Here is a 20,576-nt window from a genome sequence, read left to right as displayed (position 1 = left end):
GGAGATTGTGAGGTAAAATATATTCCTTTTTTACATAGAGATGCTCAGGTGATATTTTCCTGTCAGCTATTTACAGTTATACTGCATCAGTTTCAAGTGCATATGAGTATTATGTCCCTTTAAGGCTACAAAGTATATTTTTTGTGTGGAAAATTTTACAAATTAAAAAATGTGAAATATAGAAAGAAAATGACAGCAGACTAACATGCCTTGCTTTATAAAACCCACTCAGTGGCATGTATTTGCAAGTGATACATTCTTTCAATGGTTATCAAGGCATTTATAAGCATTGATCAGAAATGGAAATGTATTCAGTACATGAAAAACAAGAGTTTGTTAATATATAAAATGTTGCCACTTCACATATTAGCCTTCTTTGGAGGTATATATCATGCCATAAATGTAGTAAAATTGTGTTAATTAGCTTCAGGAATATCTATTAGATGATGAAAGAATGGCCGACCATGGATGCAGCCTTTATTTTCATTTCCAATCTGCTGTTCCATCCTTTGTAAGGTGTCATATATGTCTTCTTCCGAAAGGTTGAATGGTAGTTGACGAGACAGACGCACCGCTTCTCCCTGTGGGCAAAGGAAGAAATGATCAAGTAGTCTTTAAATAGGAAAGAAACTTTACAAGGCACCAACCCAATCGCTCTTGAAACAAAATATTCAATATATGAACAGCTTAAATGTGAAAATAAGAAAAGTAATCTCTGTATGTGAGTACAAGTGCAAACAGACAAGGACAAAATGTCTTTGTTTAACAATGATTCAAATATTAGTGGAACAAAGAATTACAATTTTAAATCGTCTTTAAAAATGTAATGAAACTAAGAAATTATGTTATTATTTTTTTGAAATTTAATTTATGATTTTTTTAATTAAAATATAATAAGGGTGGGGCGGAGCCAACAAGAGACGAGAGCAGTCGCACACTTCAGTAGCTCCATAGCAGTCTAACTAATTCAAGTTATTTGCCGATATTTGTAGTGCAAAGCTGTGAAAAGAGCATAGCAGCAACACAGATCACCACCTGCGTACGATGGAGTACTAAGTGCAGGAGAAAAGCACCGGTTATCAGGTAACTTGCGCAAGTTTGAAAATATACCGGGTCACAAAAAAACACTATCACCAGGGACCTCAACATTGGGAGCCACTCGAAAACAAATCACAAACAAGAAAAGGTGAGACTACCTGCAAAGCGGGCTAAGAGAAACTCACTTCAAGGTACAAATTTTGTGGTCTTATCCCTTTATTGTTATACGGTTTTGAATATATCTTTTCAGCACGGATCAACGTAAAATATAACAGTGGCTGGCCACTACTATTATACCTAATTGCCAATTGAAAGGAGATATTCGGTATAAGAACATTTTTGTTCCAAATAGAACCTGACATTACTAATTTGAAACAGTGCTGCCTTCAAAAATACTGTGTATGCGCTGTTATAAGATCGCTACTCGTTTCCATCCTAAAGAATAAACTTTACTTATCAATTTGGGAATATCCCGCTGACATTTTATGAATTTTGGATATTCGATATTAACTTTTAGTCTTTTTTATATTTGGATACAACACCTGGGCTCTCTCATGATTCATATTTAGTATTTTTAAATGAATTAGTATCCTCAATTAATTAGTATTCTCTATTGTATTCTATTATATGTATATTGTTTTTATGTATGTGTTGAATTATTAAATAGATAAATTTATTTATATTCCAACTCGATCTCCATATTTTTTTATATATTTTTATATTATCTAGAGTGTTACATTGAGAAAATATCCTACTATTTTTAGACTAGAATTTTTTTTTACATTATCTATTGGGTATGAATTACCAAAATTTATATTAAATAACCTGCGTTCCACAATCTATTTATTTCTTAGTCTGTTATTGAAAGTTGTTTTTGTAATTTTAAAGTTCCACATTTGAATCTTTCACATCTCTAAAGCAAATTAAAATTTAGAATATTATTATTTAGACCACTTTTTCTCCCTGGTTCCTTAGTTTTTTAACACTTAGATCTCTTAGCAGCGCCTCTCTCCTATACACATTTTTTCTATCTAATAATTTTAACCAGGAGGAGGTTAATAGAGAGTAGGCATACGTGTTTTAAGTCCTAGCCCTTTATATATTCCCTTTTTAGACTATGAATTAGACCCAGATGAAAGATTTTTGATAATGCAAATCATGATAGAAGGCATACTTTTTAACTTTTGTAATATCTATGCCCCTAACAATGCAGACAAAATTTTCTGGGATAACCTGCAGAGGAAATTATTGAACACCTATTAAAAAAAATCTGATTATTGCAGGGGATTTTAACTTAACTGCATATCCGACTCTAGACAGACTTAAACCTTCACTGAATAAAAATAGCAAACAAGAGTCTAAAATTCTTAAAAAAAAATTCCAGGCTAATACACATTAAAGATATTTGGCGTATCCATAACCCAGACATAAGACAATTTACGCGCGAATATAGTTATATCGGATCATGCGATTCTAACCTTGTCCATCACACTTAGGAAGCTTCAGGTCCCTATTAATAATAGGCTCTTTTTCCCAAGGTATTTGGCAGACAATGTTAAATTTAAAGCCTGGCTGAAAATAAAATGGAAAGTATTTATTGATATAAATGTCTCCCCGTCTATACATATTGAAACACTGTGGGAATCGTTTAAGGCTGTAATCAGGGGTGAGATTAAAGCATATTTAGTCATTCAAAAAAGGAAAAGTGTAATGCGGGACAATCAATTACGTAATACTTATAACACATAGATTAGTGATCCATCAAAAAATTTTTGGGAGTTGTATCAATTAGCTAAAAAGGAAACCTTCTTAACACAAAAATCTGCCCAAGGCACACTTAGATCTAGGGTTTTCTATTACAGGCATGGAGGGAAAGCAGGGAAATTTCTGGCTAACCTAACCAAATAAAAAAAAAAATGAAGTGTACGATTGAAGTCCTTAAGTCCCCATCAGGAAGAATTACTAAAAGTGATGACATCGCTAGCTTAGTTACACGTTACTTTCAAGATCTCTACTCAGAGGAGAAAATAGACACATCGACTAAAAATAATTTTTGGCAGAATTTACAAACTCCAAAACTATCAAGAGAGCAACAAAAGGAGTTTAATGCCCCAATTACTCCTATTGAAGTATTAACTGCAATAAAGAAAGCAGCCCCCAATAAAGCTGCCAGTATGGATCAGCTTACTATAGAACTGTACAAAATCTTGTCAGATGACATTGCACAAACATTGGTTTCTCTCTTTAATAGTTATTATTCTGACAAGAAACCATGTTCTAGATATTTCACTGCATCACAAATAGTTCTTATCCTCAAAAAAGGCAAAGATAAAGAGCAGATATCTTCATACAGACCGATTTCGCTCCTTAATTGTGATTATAAAATATTGATGAGTATCATTGCTGAGCGAATAAAACTTTCCATCAGTTTCTTGATACATAAGGACCAGGTTGGTTTCATGCCACGTAGAATTGCTACACGTAACCTACGGAAATTGCAATTCATTTTAAATCAATTTCAATCGTATAAAAATACTAATCCTCGAAGGTCTGATGCCGCGTTAATTTCAATTGATGCAGAGAAGGCCTTCGACTCCATCTCCTGGGATCATCTGTTTACAGCTCTTCCCAGATTTGGAGTCGAGGGGGCATTTGTTGATTTTGTACAGCTAATTTACAAATCCTCAAATTCATCCGTTCTGGTTAATGGCAGTCACACCTCATATTTCTCATTATATAAAGGCTCCAGATAGGGATGCCCTCTATCCCCTTACCTTTTTAACTTGGCACTAGAACCACTTGTAATATACATAAGGAAAGAGATTGAAGGGAGTAAGTTAGGGCACAGGAAAATTACTACATTACTATATGCTGACGACCTACTTGTGTTGATAGCTAATACTGCCAGGTACATTCCATTATTAATACAAATCCTTCAAGATTTTAGTGCATTTTCAGGATACAAAGTCAACACACACAAATCAGAAATCTTCTGGTTATATAAAGATAAAAAATCATATCAGCATCACCACTTTAAAGAGGCTAACATTTTTTTTGTTTATTTGGGGATCAAGCTCTCCAAAAACAGTAATGAGTGGTATGAACTAAACGACTAAAGATTTTTTTTCCAAAATCAAACAGGATCTAAACACCTGGTCAAAATTGTATTTAACATTGTCTGGCAAAATCAATCTAATTAAAATGGTGATCTTCCCCAAATTTCTTTAATTAATGCAAAATCTCCCAGTTATTATAAAACAGAAAGATATAAAACTATTTAATCAACTATTTACACAATTCATTTGGGGGGGGGGGGAGGAAGGCCATCGCTCTTAACAAGCTTGTACTGCCTAGACAACATGGGGGGTTGTCTCTCCCAGACATTGAGACTCATAATCTAGTATGTATCTCCAAAATTGCAATTGAATGGTTTACAGATGCAGACTATATTGTAGACCAGATTATGGAAGAAATACTAGTTAGGCCATACTGATTAAAAGCCTTATTACACTGCAGCGCAAATAAATGCCCAACTAAAATAAAACAGCTTCCAAGTATCTTAAGTATAATTAGGGCTTGGCAGAAACTTTAAAAAATAATCCATATTAATTATACATTTTCAAAACATTTAACGATAACAGGCAACCCCAATTTCCCTCCGGCACTGAACTCTCAAATGTTTTATACTTGGGCTCAACAGGGATTATTATACGTGGATCAGTTAAGAGAAAAGGGCTACAGGGTATGTAGATCATTGCAGGACATAGTTAACGATTTTGAGATTTCAAATAAGGATTTTTTCGCTTACTTTCAAGTTCGCCATTTCCTAAAGGAATTCCCATTCGAGGCCTCAGATGAAAGCGCATGGACTACCCTCAAATCTACTATTAATCTTTTTAAAATAGGGAAATATAAGTTAACTTCATTATATAAAACAATTATGACATCTTATGGGAGGGAAAATGTTGAGCACATAGCTGAAAACTGGCAGGTATCACTAGAAAGCATAAATAGAAGTTTCCCACTCACAGATGCATCAACATTGTCCACCTCATGGCGAGAGTCTCACATTAAGCTAATGAATAGAACACCCAGTAAGAAAGCCAAATGGGATAATTCTGATGCTCTATGCCACAAATGCAAAGCTCTCAAAGCAGATCTGAGACACTGCTTCTGGAGCTGCCCTAAAATTAGAAAATTTTGGTATAAGATTAACGATTGGTTAAATAAAATCAACCATTTGCAATTTCAACTCTTGGCAGAACATGTATTTTTCTTTATAGTTGGAAAAAAAATAGGCACATATAAATATATTTGTCAATTAAACTCGGCAATAATGGTTGGCAGATTAATGATTCTGAAATACTGGAAATCCAGTAAAGCCCCAAACCTGTTAGATTTTAATAAAAAACTCAAAAATCCACTGATTATGGAGCAAATGGACACATCATGAAATTCAGAAACACAAATTAATCACTTCCTACTTAAATGGCGGAATGTAATTTCTAGTTTCCCGAAGGAAATACAACTTCAATTAAACGCGCCCCTTAGGGGATCAGTGACGATGGAGCTTGCCATTATTAATAAGCAATGTCCAGAGTGACGGGGGTTGGTTGGTGCTTAATAGCGGGTGCGGTCGGGATGAGGATGGGGCGGATGGGGAGGGATGTGAGAGAGAGGGGAAGAGAGGAAGAATTTTTTTTTTCTCTTTATGCTCAAGTTGTGGCATACCATATTTGTTCTATAAAATCTCTTTAATCCAGATATTAATAATTTGTAGTTGTGGAAGATTGCTAATAAGTAATCAGAATATGATTTATGACTGAAACTTGTAGTAATGTTATCCTAGAAGACTATATTGATTTTGTTCGATGTTTTTTTTTTCTTCTTTTTTTTCCTTTTTTCTTTTTGTTTTAAAGTTGGAAAAATAAAGAAAAAACCCCAGCAATGTGAGGAAAAAGGATAAAGATATGCCTGTTTCAACTGGTTAAACTTGATTGTAATTTCAAGACATATGTATTTTCCTTTTTGTTTTTTTTCTCTTGTACGACCTTATTGTATTTAGGCCTTGCAAGGCGCAAATTCCGTTTGTATGATACATTGCTGGTTCTAAGATAAAAAAAAAAACTTCCTACCTGTCCGCATCCTCTCCAGCACCTCCCTGACGTATTAGGATATATATTTTTAACTCTTTGGGGTGTTAGATACCATCTACTCAGAAATTTGTACTGAGTTTCTTGCACGCTTGCCGAGATGGAGCATTTTTTGATGATGTTAAAGATTTTAGTCAACATTTTGGGTTCAATCTCTAACCCTAGCTCTCTGTGCCAGCTCTGCACATACAGTATGTGGGGATGTTGTTTAGCCCTCCACGCTGGAGCATATCAAATAGGTGTAGATATATAAGATGTTTAGGCAGATGTGCTTGTATACATAGTGATTCAAATGGTGTCAGTGGTCTGAGGAATGAGGACTTGTGCCTGTGCGACGCAATAAAGTGTGATAATTGGGCGCAGTGGAATCATGAAGTGAAGAGGTCAGGGTCCCAGTCTTTGAGTTCTTGATGTGTTTTAAGTCTATTGCTATGTAGAGCATTATAAATGGCCATTCTACTTAGTGGTAGCTTGTCTACTGTTACAGACGATTGTGTTCGGATGGCCGTTGTCGGATTTCCCCTAGCTGGCAGTAAAGGTGAAATTGGGGTTGATATGTAGCTCTGTGTGGTGGCTATCTTGTCCCACGTGTCAAAAGTCTCTGCTATTAATTTGTAAGAGGTCAGTTGGTGAGGTCGGTCTTTCCGTGAGATCCACGCCAAGGATCCCACATTGTTGCAGTTAAGAATGTCTGCGTCAAGTTTTACCCATGCCTTGTGTGGAACATTTTGACACCATTCAATAATTTGTTGCAGTGAGATGGCCTGTCCATATGTATGCAAGTTTGGTACTCCCGTCCCACCTGTCGACCGAGTTCTGTATAACGTGTGTCTGTTAATCCTGGGTTTAATGCCCTGCCAAATATATTTTTCCATTGCGCTCTGAATGTTTTGAATATGTGGGTTGTTTGGTGCTATGGGAATAGTTTATAACACATACAGAACTATTGGCAGGATATTCATTTTAGTTATGTTTATACCCCCTAGCCAGGAAATATCTAAATATGTTTATTTTTCCAGCTGGACAGATCAGCTATAATTTCGTCCTTGAGTGTTTTGTAATTAGACTCGATTATATCTGATAGGGATGACTTGATGGTTATGCATAAGTACTGGATTTCTTTATCTACCACTTTTATGGGACTGTTTCTTCTAATTAAGTTAAAATTTGTATGGGACTCGTTAATATTTAGTTCAGATTTGTTGAGATTTAAGTGAAAGTTGGAGACTTCCCCATATTGCTCAAACTCCCTGACTTCTTCCAGTAGTGAATGAATAGTATCTGTTAGGGTGAGCAATACGTCGTCAGCGTACATGGCCAATGTCTGTCTTATGTAAATTTTCAAAGTGTGAGAGTTGAGTCAGAAGGATTTGGAGTTTTTCTCTTTTAAGTCTGTTTTGCTTAGCCCTACTTTTAATAAGCTCCCCTCTAAGAACACATTTATGTGCCTCCCAAACCTGTGGTGTCAGTAAATATGTAATCAATCCTTGAGTATTTATTATGTGGGTGTGAAAAGAAGGTAAAGTCATTTTTGTACTCGGATGTATTGTACACCAAACATCATGGGCCGACAAGTCCCTCATGAGAGAGCTGATTGTTTTGAGTGTCTTATGGGAGGCACTGGAGGAGCCATCAGAGGTACCCAGGAGAGGATTTAGTGAGACATTGAAGTATTCCCCGAGCAGGACGATTCCCTTTTGATATTCAAGTATCTTTTGCTCTATTTTTTTAAAGAAGGGTGTCTGCAGTGTGTTTGGGGAGTATAGGTTTACAATGGTCACTGGCCTGCTGTATAAGAGGCCTATGATAATGATATAACGCCCTTCAGGGTCTTTATTAATCTGTTCAGTCTGAAACAAGGTCCTCGCGTGAAATGCCAGATGCAAAGTACCCCCGGGTGTAGTGTTTGTGGAAGCATTTGGGTTCATGCCCTTTTCTGAAATGTGTTTCAGGTAAGAGGATTATGTCCCCTCCCATCCTTTGTAGATCATTAAGCACAATAGACAATTTCCCCGGGTTATTTATGCCCTCCCCAGTTAAAGTAATCAATTTGATGCCATGTGTGTTGTTCCTTGGTTTGTGTGGTGCCATGTTCCCAGGAGGGGAGAAGCCTGTCTAAAGGGGAGTGGAGAGGGAAAGAAGGCAGTATAGAAAAGGGAGTAAGGAAAAGGGGATAGGTAAGACGGGGTTTGGAAAATTCATGTGGAAAAGGGGTTACGAAAAGGTAGGATTGTTACTCCTCTGTGCGAGAGAATGGGTTAAAGAGCAACTACTATACAAAACTGTGCACAACTGGTGTAGTACTAACTATAAAGTTCTCTTAAAATAAAGTAACAAAAATATCACTAGGGGTAGATACCTTAGACTGAAGCCTATGAAGTGTGTGAAATGTTGTGTATGTTATGAGCTAACATGTGTTGTGCGGACTGTAGCAAGGCATTTTGTGTTGTGGTATAATACGCAGGAAGGCGCGCATGAAGTATGTAGGAAGTGTGTAGCGTGTGAGTACAGGGGGAGTGTTGCCTATTCCTAGATGTGTATGGGTGGTCTGCTAATGTAGGCTATGTGTGGTAGTCTATTGCTCATGTCGGCCTGACAAATAATTTATTTATACTCTATTATGGGTACAACAGGGACGTTACTATCCACTTAACAACAAAAAACTTACGCCTAGATTTAGTTTGGCGTTAGCCGTCAAAAGCAGCGTTAAGGGGTCCTAACGCTGCTTTTTACCGCCCGCTGGTATTTAGAGTCAGCCAGGAAAGGGTCTAACGCTCACTTCCAAGATGCGACTTTTCCATACCGCAGATCTCCTTACGCCAATTGCGTATCCTATCTTTTCAATGGGATCTTCCTAACGCTGGTATTTAGAGTCTTGGCTGAAGTGAGCGGTAGACCCTCTACCGACAAGACTCCATCTGCAGGAAAAAGTCAGTAGTTAAGAGCTTTCTGGGCTAAGGCCGGTTTATAAAGCTCTTAACTACTGTGCTCTAAAGTACACTAACACCCATAAACTACCTATGTACCCCTAAACCGAGGACCCCCACATCGCCGCCACTCTAATACATTTTTTAACCCCTAATCTGCCGACCGCACATCGCCGCTACCTACATTATCCCTATGTACCCCTAATCTGCTGCCCCTAACATCGCCGCTACCTACATTATCCCTATGTACCCCTAATCTGCTGCCCCTAACATCGCCGACACCTACATATTTATTAACCCCTAATCTGGCCCCCCCCAATGTCGCCGCTACCTACCTACACTTATTAACCCCTAATCTGCCGACCGGACCTCGCCGCCACTCGATCAGCCAATAGAATGCAAGCTCAATCTGATTGGCTGATTGGATCAGCCAATCGGATTGAACTTGAATCTGATTGGCTGATTCAATCAGCAAATCAGATTTTTCCTACCTTAATTCCGATTAACTGATAGAATCCTATCAGCCAATCGGAATTCGAGGGACGCCATCTTGGATAACGTCACTTAAAGGAACCTTCAATCGTCGGGTAGTTGTCGTTGAAGAAGGATGTTCCGCGCCGGAGGTCTTGAAGATGGAGCTGCTCCTCGTCGGATGGATGAAGATAGAAGATGCCGCTTGGATGAAGATGTCTGCCGGTCCGGATGTCCTCTTCTGCCCGGATAGGATGAAGACTTCTGCCGCTCCGGATGCCCTCTTTTCTTCCATCGGTGCCCGGTTGGGTGAAGACGACTCAAGGTAGGGAGATCTTCAGGGGGGTAGTGTTAGGTTTATTTAAGGGGGGTTTGGGGGTTTGGGTTAGAGTAGGGGTATGTGGGTTGTAATGTTGGGGGGTGGTATTGTGCTTTTTTTTTACAGGCAAAAGAGCCAATTTCTTTGGGGCATGCCCCGCAAAAAGCCCTTTTAAGGGCTGGTAAGGTAATAGAGCTGTTAACGTTTTAAATTTAGATTAGGATAGGGATATTTTTTTATTTTGGGGGGCTTTGTTATTTTATTAGGGGGCTTAGAGTAGGTGTAATTAGCTTAAAATTCTTGTAATCTTTTTTTATTTTTTGTAATTTAGTGGGTTTTTTTTTTGGTAATTTAGTTTAGTTTATTTAATTGTATGTATTTGTAGTTAATTTATTTATTGATAGTGTAGTGTTAGGTTTAATTGTAACTTAGGTTAGGATTTATTTTACAGGTAACTTTGTAATTATTTTAACTAGGTAGCTATTAAATAGTAAATAACTATTTAATATCTATTGTACCTAGTTAAAATAAATACAAAGTTGCCTGTAAAATAAATATAAATCCTAAAATAGCTACAATATAATTATTCGTTATATTGTAGCTATATTAGGGTTTATTTTACAGGTAAGTATTTAGCTTTAAATAGGAATACTTTAGTTAATAATATTTAATTTATTAAATAGAATAAAATTATATTTAACTTAGGGGGGTGTTAGGGTTAGACTTAGCTTTAGGGGTTAATCCATTTATTATAGTAGCGGCGAGGTCTGGTCGGCAGATTAGGGGTTAATACTTGAAGTTAGGTGGCTGCGATGTTAGGGAGGGCAGATTAGTGGTTAATACTATTTATTATAGTGTTTGTGAGACGGGAGTGCGGCGGTTTAGGGGTTAATACATTTATTATAGTGGTGGCGAGGTCCGGTCGGCAGATTAGGGGTTAATAAGTGTAGGTAGGTAGCGGCGATGTTGGGGGGGGGGGGGCAGATTAGGGGTTAATAAATATTATGTAGGTGTCGGCGATGTTAGGGGCAGCAGATTAGGGGTACATAGCTATAATGTAGGTTGCGGCGGTGTCCGGAGCGGCAGATTAGGGGTTAATAGTGTAATGCAGGGGTCAGCGATAGCGGGGGCGGCAGATTAGGGGTTAATAAGTGTAAGGTTAGGGGTGTTTAGACTCGGGGTTCATGTTAGGGTGTTAGGTGCAGACTTAGAAACTGTTTCCCCATAGGAAACAATGGGGCTGCGTTAGGAGCTTAATGCTACTTTTTTGCAGGTGTTAGGTTTTTTTTCAGGCCAAATTGCCCCATTGTTTCCTATGGGGGAATCGTGCACGAGCACGTTTTTCCAGCTAGCTGCTACCATAAGCAATGCTGGTATTGAGGGTTAAAGTGGCGGTAAATATGCCTTTACGCTCCCTTTTTGGAGCCTAACGCAGCCCTTCAGAGAACTCTAAATACCAGCGTTGCTTTAAGGGTGCGCTGAAAAAAAAAAGCAGCGTTAGCTACGCGGGTCTTTACAGACAAAACTCTTAATCTAGCCGATAGTTTGAAACAACTTTTAGCATAGAAAGAAAAACAGTGTGAGAATGTTAATGCCCAATCTAACAAATATTAAACATTGTAATACTGTTCTAACGTTATCTAGCTATATGTGTAATTTGCGGCATCTTTTGAAAAATAAAGAAATTCTCTATAAGGTTATAACTGCCTATTTTGTCACATTTTAAATATTACCAAACTGTCCTTTACTTTAAGTCCCTATAGCTCTTGGCAGGTTCTTCCCTTGTCCCTATCTGGTCAAGCCACGTTACATTAGAGTCAAGTGTGGTCTGGGTCCTGTGAGGAGGTCTCTGGGAGTTGGGGAGCTGATGCCTCATCTTGTAGATGGGAAAGTGAACCTGGAGGTTGAATGCTGAGGACCAGGTTTTTGTTAAAGGCCTCTAGGTCCGGTATGGTGCGGAAGATGGACGTGATATTGTCTTTTGTGGCAATGATGCATGTCGGGAAACCCCAACGGTAGGAAACTCCATTGTCTCTGAGTACTGTTGTTATGAATCTAAAGCCCTTTCTTTTTTGAAAGGTAGTGGGGCATAAATCAGAGTAGACTTGCGTTTCTATGCCCGCATGAGTGAGAGGTGACTTGTTTCTGGCCCCCTTGAAGATTTCTTCTTTGTCCCGGAAGGTGAGTAGCTGCACATCACGTCCCTTGGAGGGGCTTTGTTAGGCGGCTTCAGGCACAGTGCTCTATGAACTCTTTCTATTGGGACTACAGGAGCCGAGGGGGAGTCTTTTATAGTGCGGAATAGGCTCCGTAGATATCCCATAAGGGCTGTGGGGGACACCGACTCAGGGACTCCCCTGATCCTAAGGTTGTTTCTTCGACTCCTATTCTCCAAATCCTCCATGCTGTCCATGAGGCTGTTTATCATATCTGAGTGCAGTTGGGTATGTTCCGCCTGTTGGTGTAATTCAGTGGGACTCATATTTTCCTTCAAGCTTTAAAACTCTGTTTTCAACCCCCTTGATATCTTGTTTGAGTTCACCAAATAAGTCCTTGACCTCTTGTATAGCTGTTCATATATCATCTTTAGATGATAAGGATTTTAAGTCCTCTTTAGTGACATAGCTGGTGAGTTCAGGGCTCCCACTGTGAATCATAGCTTCTGCAATCTGCTTACTTTTATGGTGGGCTTCGGTGACTGGAGCCAGAAGTGGGTCCACTGGTCTCAAATAGTTGCTCATTGTGGAGAGTTTGTAGTCCTTAGTAAGCTAAGAGGATTTTCTATTCGGCATTACAGTATTTATTGCCTGCTTGGTTATGATACGCGCTATGCAAGTGAGGTAGTGAAAGTGCTGTTTCTGTGATGTAGCTGGCTATCTTGATGTCTCAAGAAGGTTTCTTTACTTCCCCCTCTTTTTGTTGTTGTTTATTTTTAGTTTCCTCGTGCGTAGGGCTATGCGCTGCAGGCAGTATCAAATCTATGTGTTTATAGCAAGGGGAGCCCTCCGTGAGTGTAGTTAATTTGCCCCCTCCTAGGGTGACTTTAGATTGGGTGAGGGTGTAGCCGTAGGAGAAATTGCGGACCACTAGGGTTGAGATGGTGGTGGTTTATACTTGTGCTAGCATGAGCGCCGTGTTTACAGTGTGTAGTGTGTGTAGTGCTGCAAAGTCTGCCTTAAGTGCCCGATATCACCAGCTGTGTATCTCCTGGTTGTGTCAGTGTGGGTTTGAGGGGCCTCCGTACAGATAGATTATAGGATGTCTGAGTAAATAATCCTCCCCAGCCTTCTGAATTCTTGACTCACAAAGCTCTCCGCTGTGGGGTTACTATTATCCTCCCCAGCCTTCTGAATTCTTGACTCACAAAGCTCTCCGCTGTGGGGTTACTATTATGCTAGTTATTTTCTCCCTCACTCCCTTCTCTGATTTTCCTTGGGCTTTTATAAACTTCTGTAAGACCCAAGTGTTTAATCCCTTCGTTGTCCTCTGCATAGATTGTTATCTATGTTCGTCGATCATGGGGCCCCCCATGCAGTATTCTGTGTCCCCAGCGTACCGAGTGAAATTTGTGGGTCTAGCCTGTGAGGATGAGTGTTGGTGTAACTAGTACTCACTGTAGGGTCTGTTGGCCCGTCTTCAGAATGTGGCTTTCTTTTCGGTAGCGTGAGGGTTTGCGGTCGCGGTCCCCCGCAAGGTCTGCCACTCTCCAATAGCCCCAGAAGTCGTGTCTCTCAATTCACGCTAACACATTCTCGTGTGTCTCAGGATGACGTTGATTCCTTTAGGAGTAGGCCCTATGGCGTTGATGGTATGTTCGTCCTGTACTGCGGTTAATGCGCCTCCCAGCGCAATTAGCTTTGAGATCCGTGTACAGGGAGTATTCCCTTAGCTGCTACATCGGCTTTGCTCTGGTTTATCAAGTTATTAGCCCATTGATGAGCGGCTTGCAGTCTTAGGGCTACAGAGCGACTGAATTAAGCAGCCATATTCCTGTGCTGCTAGGCTCCGCCCCAAACAGTTTTGTTTTAATGATAATATCCTAAACGCTCTGAGAATTGGAGTCCGCTAGAACTCCTAGTGTACCCAGAGTTCATTTGAGTTTAATGTTCGTAAAAATATTATATTGATTTGTCTCCTTTTTATTTGTTCAACATACCTCTAAGACACTCAAGTCATAAACTAATGATAATGGCTCATAAAGTAACTTTTACTCTAAGCTGACTATGTAACAATAATAATTTACCTAGTTCCCCTCACCTGTAAGGCTCATTTCGATACCCCAAATATGCTAGAAACCTACTAGGTTTATATATATATCTATGCTGTTTTAGGTTTTAGACAGGACTGAGCCTTACTTTATTATTTACTAGCACATTGACAGTTATCACCTCTAGTTCTCCCAATTACTGTCATGGCATCATTTAAATTATCTGTCTTTTCTCGCTTTGCTATAGACTTACATTGTAGTAATGTTTCCTCTCATAACAGTTACTCCCTAAATCTGTATATCTAACCAGCTGTTATTATACTATTATTTACGTTATATTTACTGGTACATTAGTAGAGAGATTATCCTATGACTGAGTCTAGTATACTCTTCTAGCCCCATATATAATGGGCTGCTAACCTTACAGTCGAGTAATACTAAACTTTCACCCGCTACTGGTCAATTATTGCTTGTGAGTGTCCCACTACATAGCAAGTGAAAACAAATACAGAAAGTATCATAAGAGCTTGATTTCACGCTTTCTACATTATAGCCTACGTGATATAATTGTATTTTATCGGGTTTAACTATTGCACATATAGAAAATATAATATCACAAGTCTGCCCAAACCCTCAGGAATTTATTTGTTAGTTACATACCTGGGGCAGTTAATTACAGATTTATGTACCTTTGTAAAATATTCTTCTTGACTGTTATGTTTTAATATACTGTATTATCTGCTCTCACAACTGACTTACCATTTATATATCTACAGATTCATACTGGACAGGGTGTTGCAGGTCTCTATACCCAGCTTGCATTAATACTAGAGTACTGGTCGGTACCATTGCAACTTTATTTTGCATTATACTATAAGTAATACCTGCTAGGATATAAGAGAGATTTTGTGGTTTGGGCTCCCTCCTTAAGTATATACTGTATATATTGTGTATAGCTTAAAGGTTTGCTGATGAGATTCCTTCCTCTCTAGTTGGTGGTCTGTCTATGGCCGAGATAGCTCACCTTGACATAATCATATTAGTTACTAATGTTATTTTTGGAGGGTGTTTACCTGCTAGTAGGTTCATATCTAATATGATATTCTCTTTCCCCCTAGTGCACCTATAACTCCAGGAGCAGTACACAACAGCGATTACTATTGAGCCCCTTATGCTCTGTTTATAGATCATTTCTAGTATTAGGATACATTACAGTGCATTGGTCCCTCCTAGTTATACATATAGTCATGGTTCCTATTTTCTCCCTCAGCCAGCAGGGGGGAGGGTGGGTGCCATGTGGAAGACTCAAATGGAGACAGCCAGCATTAACACCCTACACACTTTAGCAACCTACATTAAATAAGTGTGGCTCGATGGGAGTAGATTGCACATAAGCTATGGATAAACTATGTATTATAGTGCAGATTAATGTCTTTCTTTAGCAGGATGCTTTTCTGATTGAGGATAGAGCTCACTTGTAGTACCTTTGAAACATTTCCATATGAGAGCCCCATTCAGTTGTAATATTAGAGGAATTTCATACAATCTGCTAGTATCCAGTTTTTAGCTAGACAATATATTTTACAGAGAAAATCAGCAGATATGTTCAGCTCAAGTGTCTAAATACTAAACAATTGGCCCAATAGTGGCCTGTTATTTCATTACCACCTGAAACTTGTAGACACTGAGGTTTCTCTTCAATTTGAACCCCTCCCACATAAGTGTTATTCTATGATACATTACAATATCCACTTTACATATACTAGTTTCACTTATTCTAAAATACCAACCGGTGTTTACCCACTGTTAATTTCCCTCAGCTTCAGCTAGATTACTAGTTTAGCGTTATGAGTGAAAAAGCATCGTTATGCTTCATAACGCTGCTTTTTCCCTAACGCCACTATTACAAGTCTTGTCAGAATAGGTGTACCGCACACCTTTTTGGCCGTCACGCAACATCAGTACCGCACTTTTTAAAAAGTCCTTTTTCAATGGGACTTCCATAGCGCCGGTATTACGAGTTTGCCTGGGAGTCCAAAAAGTGAGCGGTAACCGTTAACTAACCAGATCCGTACCGTCATCTGAAGTCAATTATTAACCTCTAATCTGCCGCTCCGGACATATATGGGTCTCTTGAATACACAACGATACCGAGGATCTCTTGACTAGTCTAAAGGCTTTAAGCCAAGACTCGCACTCTATCTCAGAGTCCAAGTCTTCCTGCCACCGGATTGTATAAGCGGGGAGTAGAGGTCTGGTAAACCCAATCCTAATCTATCTCTTGGGAGGTACATAGTACGTTTTGGCAACCTAGGTTTGACGTCAGCCCATATGAATTTTTGTAACTGAGCTATGTATCCCTTGGGAAGTGCAATAGGTAAAGTTTGGAAGAAGTATAGTATTCGATGTAGAATATTCATCTTAATAACACCCTCTTTCCCTAGCCATGATATATGTTTATTTTTCCATGATGAGAGGTCTGCAGCAATGTCTTTTTTAAGGGAGGCATAATTGTATTTAAAGAGGTCTGAGGGATCAGATGTTAGATGAATGCCAAGGTATTTTAATTTATTCTTTGCGAGTGTGATATTATATTCTTGTTGCAAATATTGTACTATTTTTGGACAGGTATTTATGTTTAATAGTTTGGACTTAGTTAAATTAAGGAGGAAGTTAGAGGCCTTACCATAAGCTCGTAGTTCACTAAGTAATTCAGGGATACACCTATTCGCGTTGGTTAGAGTATATAAGACATCGTTGGCGTATAACGCCTGTTTGTGCTCTGTTCGTTCTACACTTATACCCGTGATGTTGTGGTTTGTTCTAACTTTGTGTGCCCAAACCTCTATTGACAAGGCAAAGAGCAATGGGGATAGGTGACACCCCTGGCTGGTACCATTACTAATACAAAATGACTCCATTGATTCTAATTTTGGCATTGGGGTTCGAATATAGTGCAAAAACTGAGTTTAAAAAAGCTTTCCCGAAACCCATTTTCTCCATAACACGACGCAAAAAAAGCCAGTCCACCCTGTCAAAGGCATTCTCCGCATCGGTGGAGAAGAGCACTAAAGGGGTTTTTGAGACTCTAGCGTGGGTAATAAATTGAATCACTTTGATGGTATTGTCCTTAGCCTCTCGTCCTGGGACAAAACCCACCTGGTCATTGCTAATTAAATCTGGTAAATAATTATTAAGTCTAATTGCTAAAATTTTCGCTAACAATTTCATATCTGTATTAATTAATGAGATGGGCCTAAAGTGATCAGGGGAATCTGCAGCTTTACCTGGTTTGGGGATAACAGTGATGTGAGCTTCTAAAAGGATGTCAGAGAGATTGGGGTTATCCCTAAGATCAATGAACAGATCCAGGAGTGGACCCGATATGACTTCTTTAAATATTTTATAGTAAGCTGCGGAGAGCCCGTCTGGGCCAGGGCTTTTGCCAGTCGGGCAACTTTTAATAGCATTATACAACTCTTCAACCGTTATCGGGGAATCTAAAAAGTCTGAGGCTTCCTGTGGCAATGAAGGAAGGTCAGTGTTCTGTAAGTAAGAGTTAACAGTATTTTCTTGTTGGGTCAGTGTGTCTCTCAGATCCAATCAGTCAATAGGATTGAGCTTGCATTCTATTGGCTGATTGGAGCCTCCTGAATAATAAACGGTTGATCCAGCCACCAAGTTAGAGACTGACTTGTTACTGGGATCCAAAAGTATCTTTTGAGACAGCTGAGTATAATCTCTGCACCTTTGACAAAGCATACAAAGCTGAAGAGGTCTCATGTGACAACAAGCAAATTGATTTGCATCTAAAGTTACAATCATAAGACCTAGAACTTCCACAAAAAGAGAAACAGAGGGGAAATATAGATACTGAAGGTTCAGACAAGCTGACACAAATCTTAACCTTCTATACTCCGTTAGAGAAATACTCATGGAGACTGAATCTATTTGAAACCCCAAAAAAGTTATTCTATTTGAGGAATCAAATTTGTTGAAGAAACAACAAGAGTCGTCTGTGTGAGATTCTGCTAAAGGAAAAGTCTGAGCTTGAACCAAGATATCGTCCAGGTAAGGAAACAATACTCTGAGTTCTGGTCACAGACAAAAGGGCACACAGAGTCAATTATTGGAGCTGTAGCCAGACCAAATGGTAGAGCAACAAACGCAAAATGTTTGTCCAGAAAGGCAAACCTCAGAAACGGGAAATGTTCTCTGTGAATTGGAACATGAAGGTAAACATGCTTGTGGACATAAACTGACCTTGCTGGAAAAAAAAGGTATTACAGTTTCCATTTTTACAGGATAGCAGTAGGTTTAGATCAAGTGGAAATGGACCCATCAACCTTAGGAACAGTTTCCCACAATTCAACATTAGCCACAGGTAAAGGATATAACGTTTTAAACCTTGCAGAAGGATTAAATAAATTACCTGGTTTAGACCATTCCCTAGAAATCATGTCAGAGACAGAATCAGGAATAGGGAAAACCTCAGGGAGTTTAACAATAGTCTTAAAAACTGAATTTAAACGATTACAAGGCTTATCATTACAAAATGGACACATAGTACTAGTAAAAGGTAAACTGTCACCCCTGTGCCTGAAAATGATTCCTTTGGACAAAAGGCAGAAAAAGAATGCCTGCGCTGGATTCTAGACGTTTTAAACATTAGTTCATCCAACTTATCTCCAAATAAGTAAAAGTTGTCAAATGGCAAATTAAAGAAACTGCATCTACCTCCCGGTGTTTCAGCCACAAAGCTCTCCTTACCATGTTGGATGCAGCCAAGGATCTGACACTAATCTTCAATCCATTTGAAATCAGCTCAGTAACAAAGAACAAACATACATGCAGATTGGTAAAATAAGTAGAAAAGACATCTTTCTCCCTAGAAGGAAGGTTAGCTTGCAAATTATCAGTCCACAATTCGACACCTTTAGTAGCAGAAAACAAAGGCAACAATACTTGCAACATAGATTGGTGAGAAAAACATTTTTTTCAGAATTAACTATATTTTTTCTCCCTAGAATCACGAAAATTGCATGAGCTATCAGAAGGCATAGCACTCTTAATTAATCTAGTTATAGCGACATCAACTTAATGAACATTCCCAAACATCATCAGGTAAAGGACATGACTTAGTTATTCTATCAGTCACTGGTAACGTACATTCAAGGTTAGCATCCTCCTGATCAATTACAGCAGACAAGGAGGAATCAAGTGGAAAAGTTATTATGAGTTTTATAAAAATATGATCAGTTAGCAGAACTAGAGGGGGCTCCTCAGACTCCTCCATATTAAAAATCTCCCATATGGCTCTAAAAAAGCCTTGCAAATAATGAACATCAAACCCTGACTGTAGGGAATCTTATTCTGTAAAAAATAAGAGCCAAATAAAGAAACTATGCCTCTGAAAAAAAGTTACACAAAAGAAAAACAATCCTTTAAAAAAGGTTCTCAACAAGTATCCTTTGAAACAGAGGCAGATGCAGGCAGGCAACAGAGCTTGAACAGACTTAGGGACAGATTTATCTTTGTAAGAGGAGGAAGAACGCTTCATAATAGCAGATTTCAGAAATCTCAAAATGGAATGAGGTGTAGTACAAGCAATATACAAATGCTTCCTCATTAAATAAAGCCTCAACCAAGATGGCAGTACCCATGACGTCATCAGCGTGTAATACACATGCTGACCTCACTGAGTCATGCAACCAATAGAGATCCTGCACAAGAAAAGTCACCAAATACAAACTGCAAGCAGCAAACAAAAGGATTAAAAACACAGAACACATCTTCAAATGTCTGAGGACATGCCAGAAGCAGAATCTATTGGCCATTAAAAATGAACAGAACTCTCTGTAAAGAAGCTCCACCCGCATAGCCCAAATAATCCATACCTGGAGAAAAACTAGTAATGGGGTAGTTTGTTAGAGGTTTGCTCATATTTGGGTCTCTGTGGGCGGGCCAGTTTCTGCCCACCCTTCAGGGAAGGGTGATCCAGTTTAAGGGTTCAAGATAGATCCTTTTTTGACTGAAAACAATTTGTATATGTGTTTTCTGACACAAAGTAAATAGTACAATATTTCATTTAACAAGTCACAATATCTTTCCTAGGCTAAGAGCTTTAGATAATTTTGCCTATGACTACAGAACATCCTAAAAGAGATACTAATATGTGAACTAAAGAACGCACTTAAGCCTACAACAGAGAATTAACAGTCTACAATAGAATGTTTATTGTTTTAAAAGATAAATAATCCATTTATTAGCCATTTCCCAGTTTTGCACAACCAACACAGTTATATTAATATACTTTTTACCTCTGTGATTACCTTGTATCTAAGCATCTTCTGACAGCCTCCTGATCCCATGACTTTGTATTTATTATCTATTGACTTGCATTTATTACTGTGTTGTGCTAACTCTTAAAAAAACTCCCCGGGCGTGAACACATACGCCTA

At 38.8% G+C, this 20,576-nt stretch overlaps 1 protein-coding gene across 3 annotated transcripts in view; it reads right to left on the bottom strand.

Moving 5' to 3' along the window:
* Nucleotides 1-210: 210 nt before the first annotated feature.
* The window catches only part of PMS1 (PMS1 homolog 1, mismatch repair system component), a 508,329-nt gene continuing 487,963 nt past the window's right edge, over nt 211-20,576 (bottom strand). For all 3 annotated transcript variants that reach the window (XM_053698612.1, XM_053698613.1, XM_053698614.1), the window contains one exon: nt 211-581. In XM_053698612.1, coding sequence (XP_053554587.1) covers nt 417-581 — 165 coding nt within the window. In that variant the 3' untranslated portion in view covers nt 211-416. The remainder of the gene's footprint in view (nt 582-20,576) is intronic.

Source organism: Bombina bombina, chromosome 1 (assembly GCF_027579735.1).
Source record: "Bombina bombina isolate aBomBom1 chromosome 1, aBomBom1.pri, whole genome shotgun sequence".
In the NCBI taxonomy this organism is placed as follows: domain Eukaryota; kingdom Metazoa; phylum Chordata; class Amphibia; order Anura; family Bombinatoridae; genus Bombina; species Bombina bombina.
Note: the sequence above shows the minus strand (reverse complement) of the source record. Positions and strands in the feature narration are given on the sequence as shown.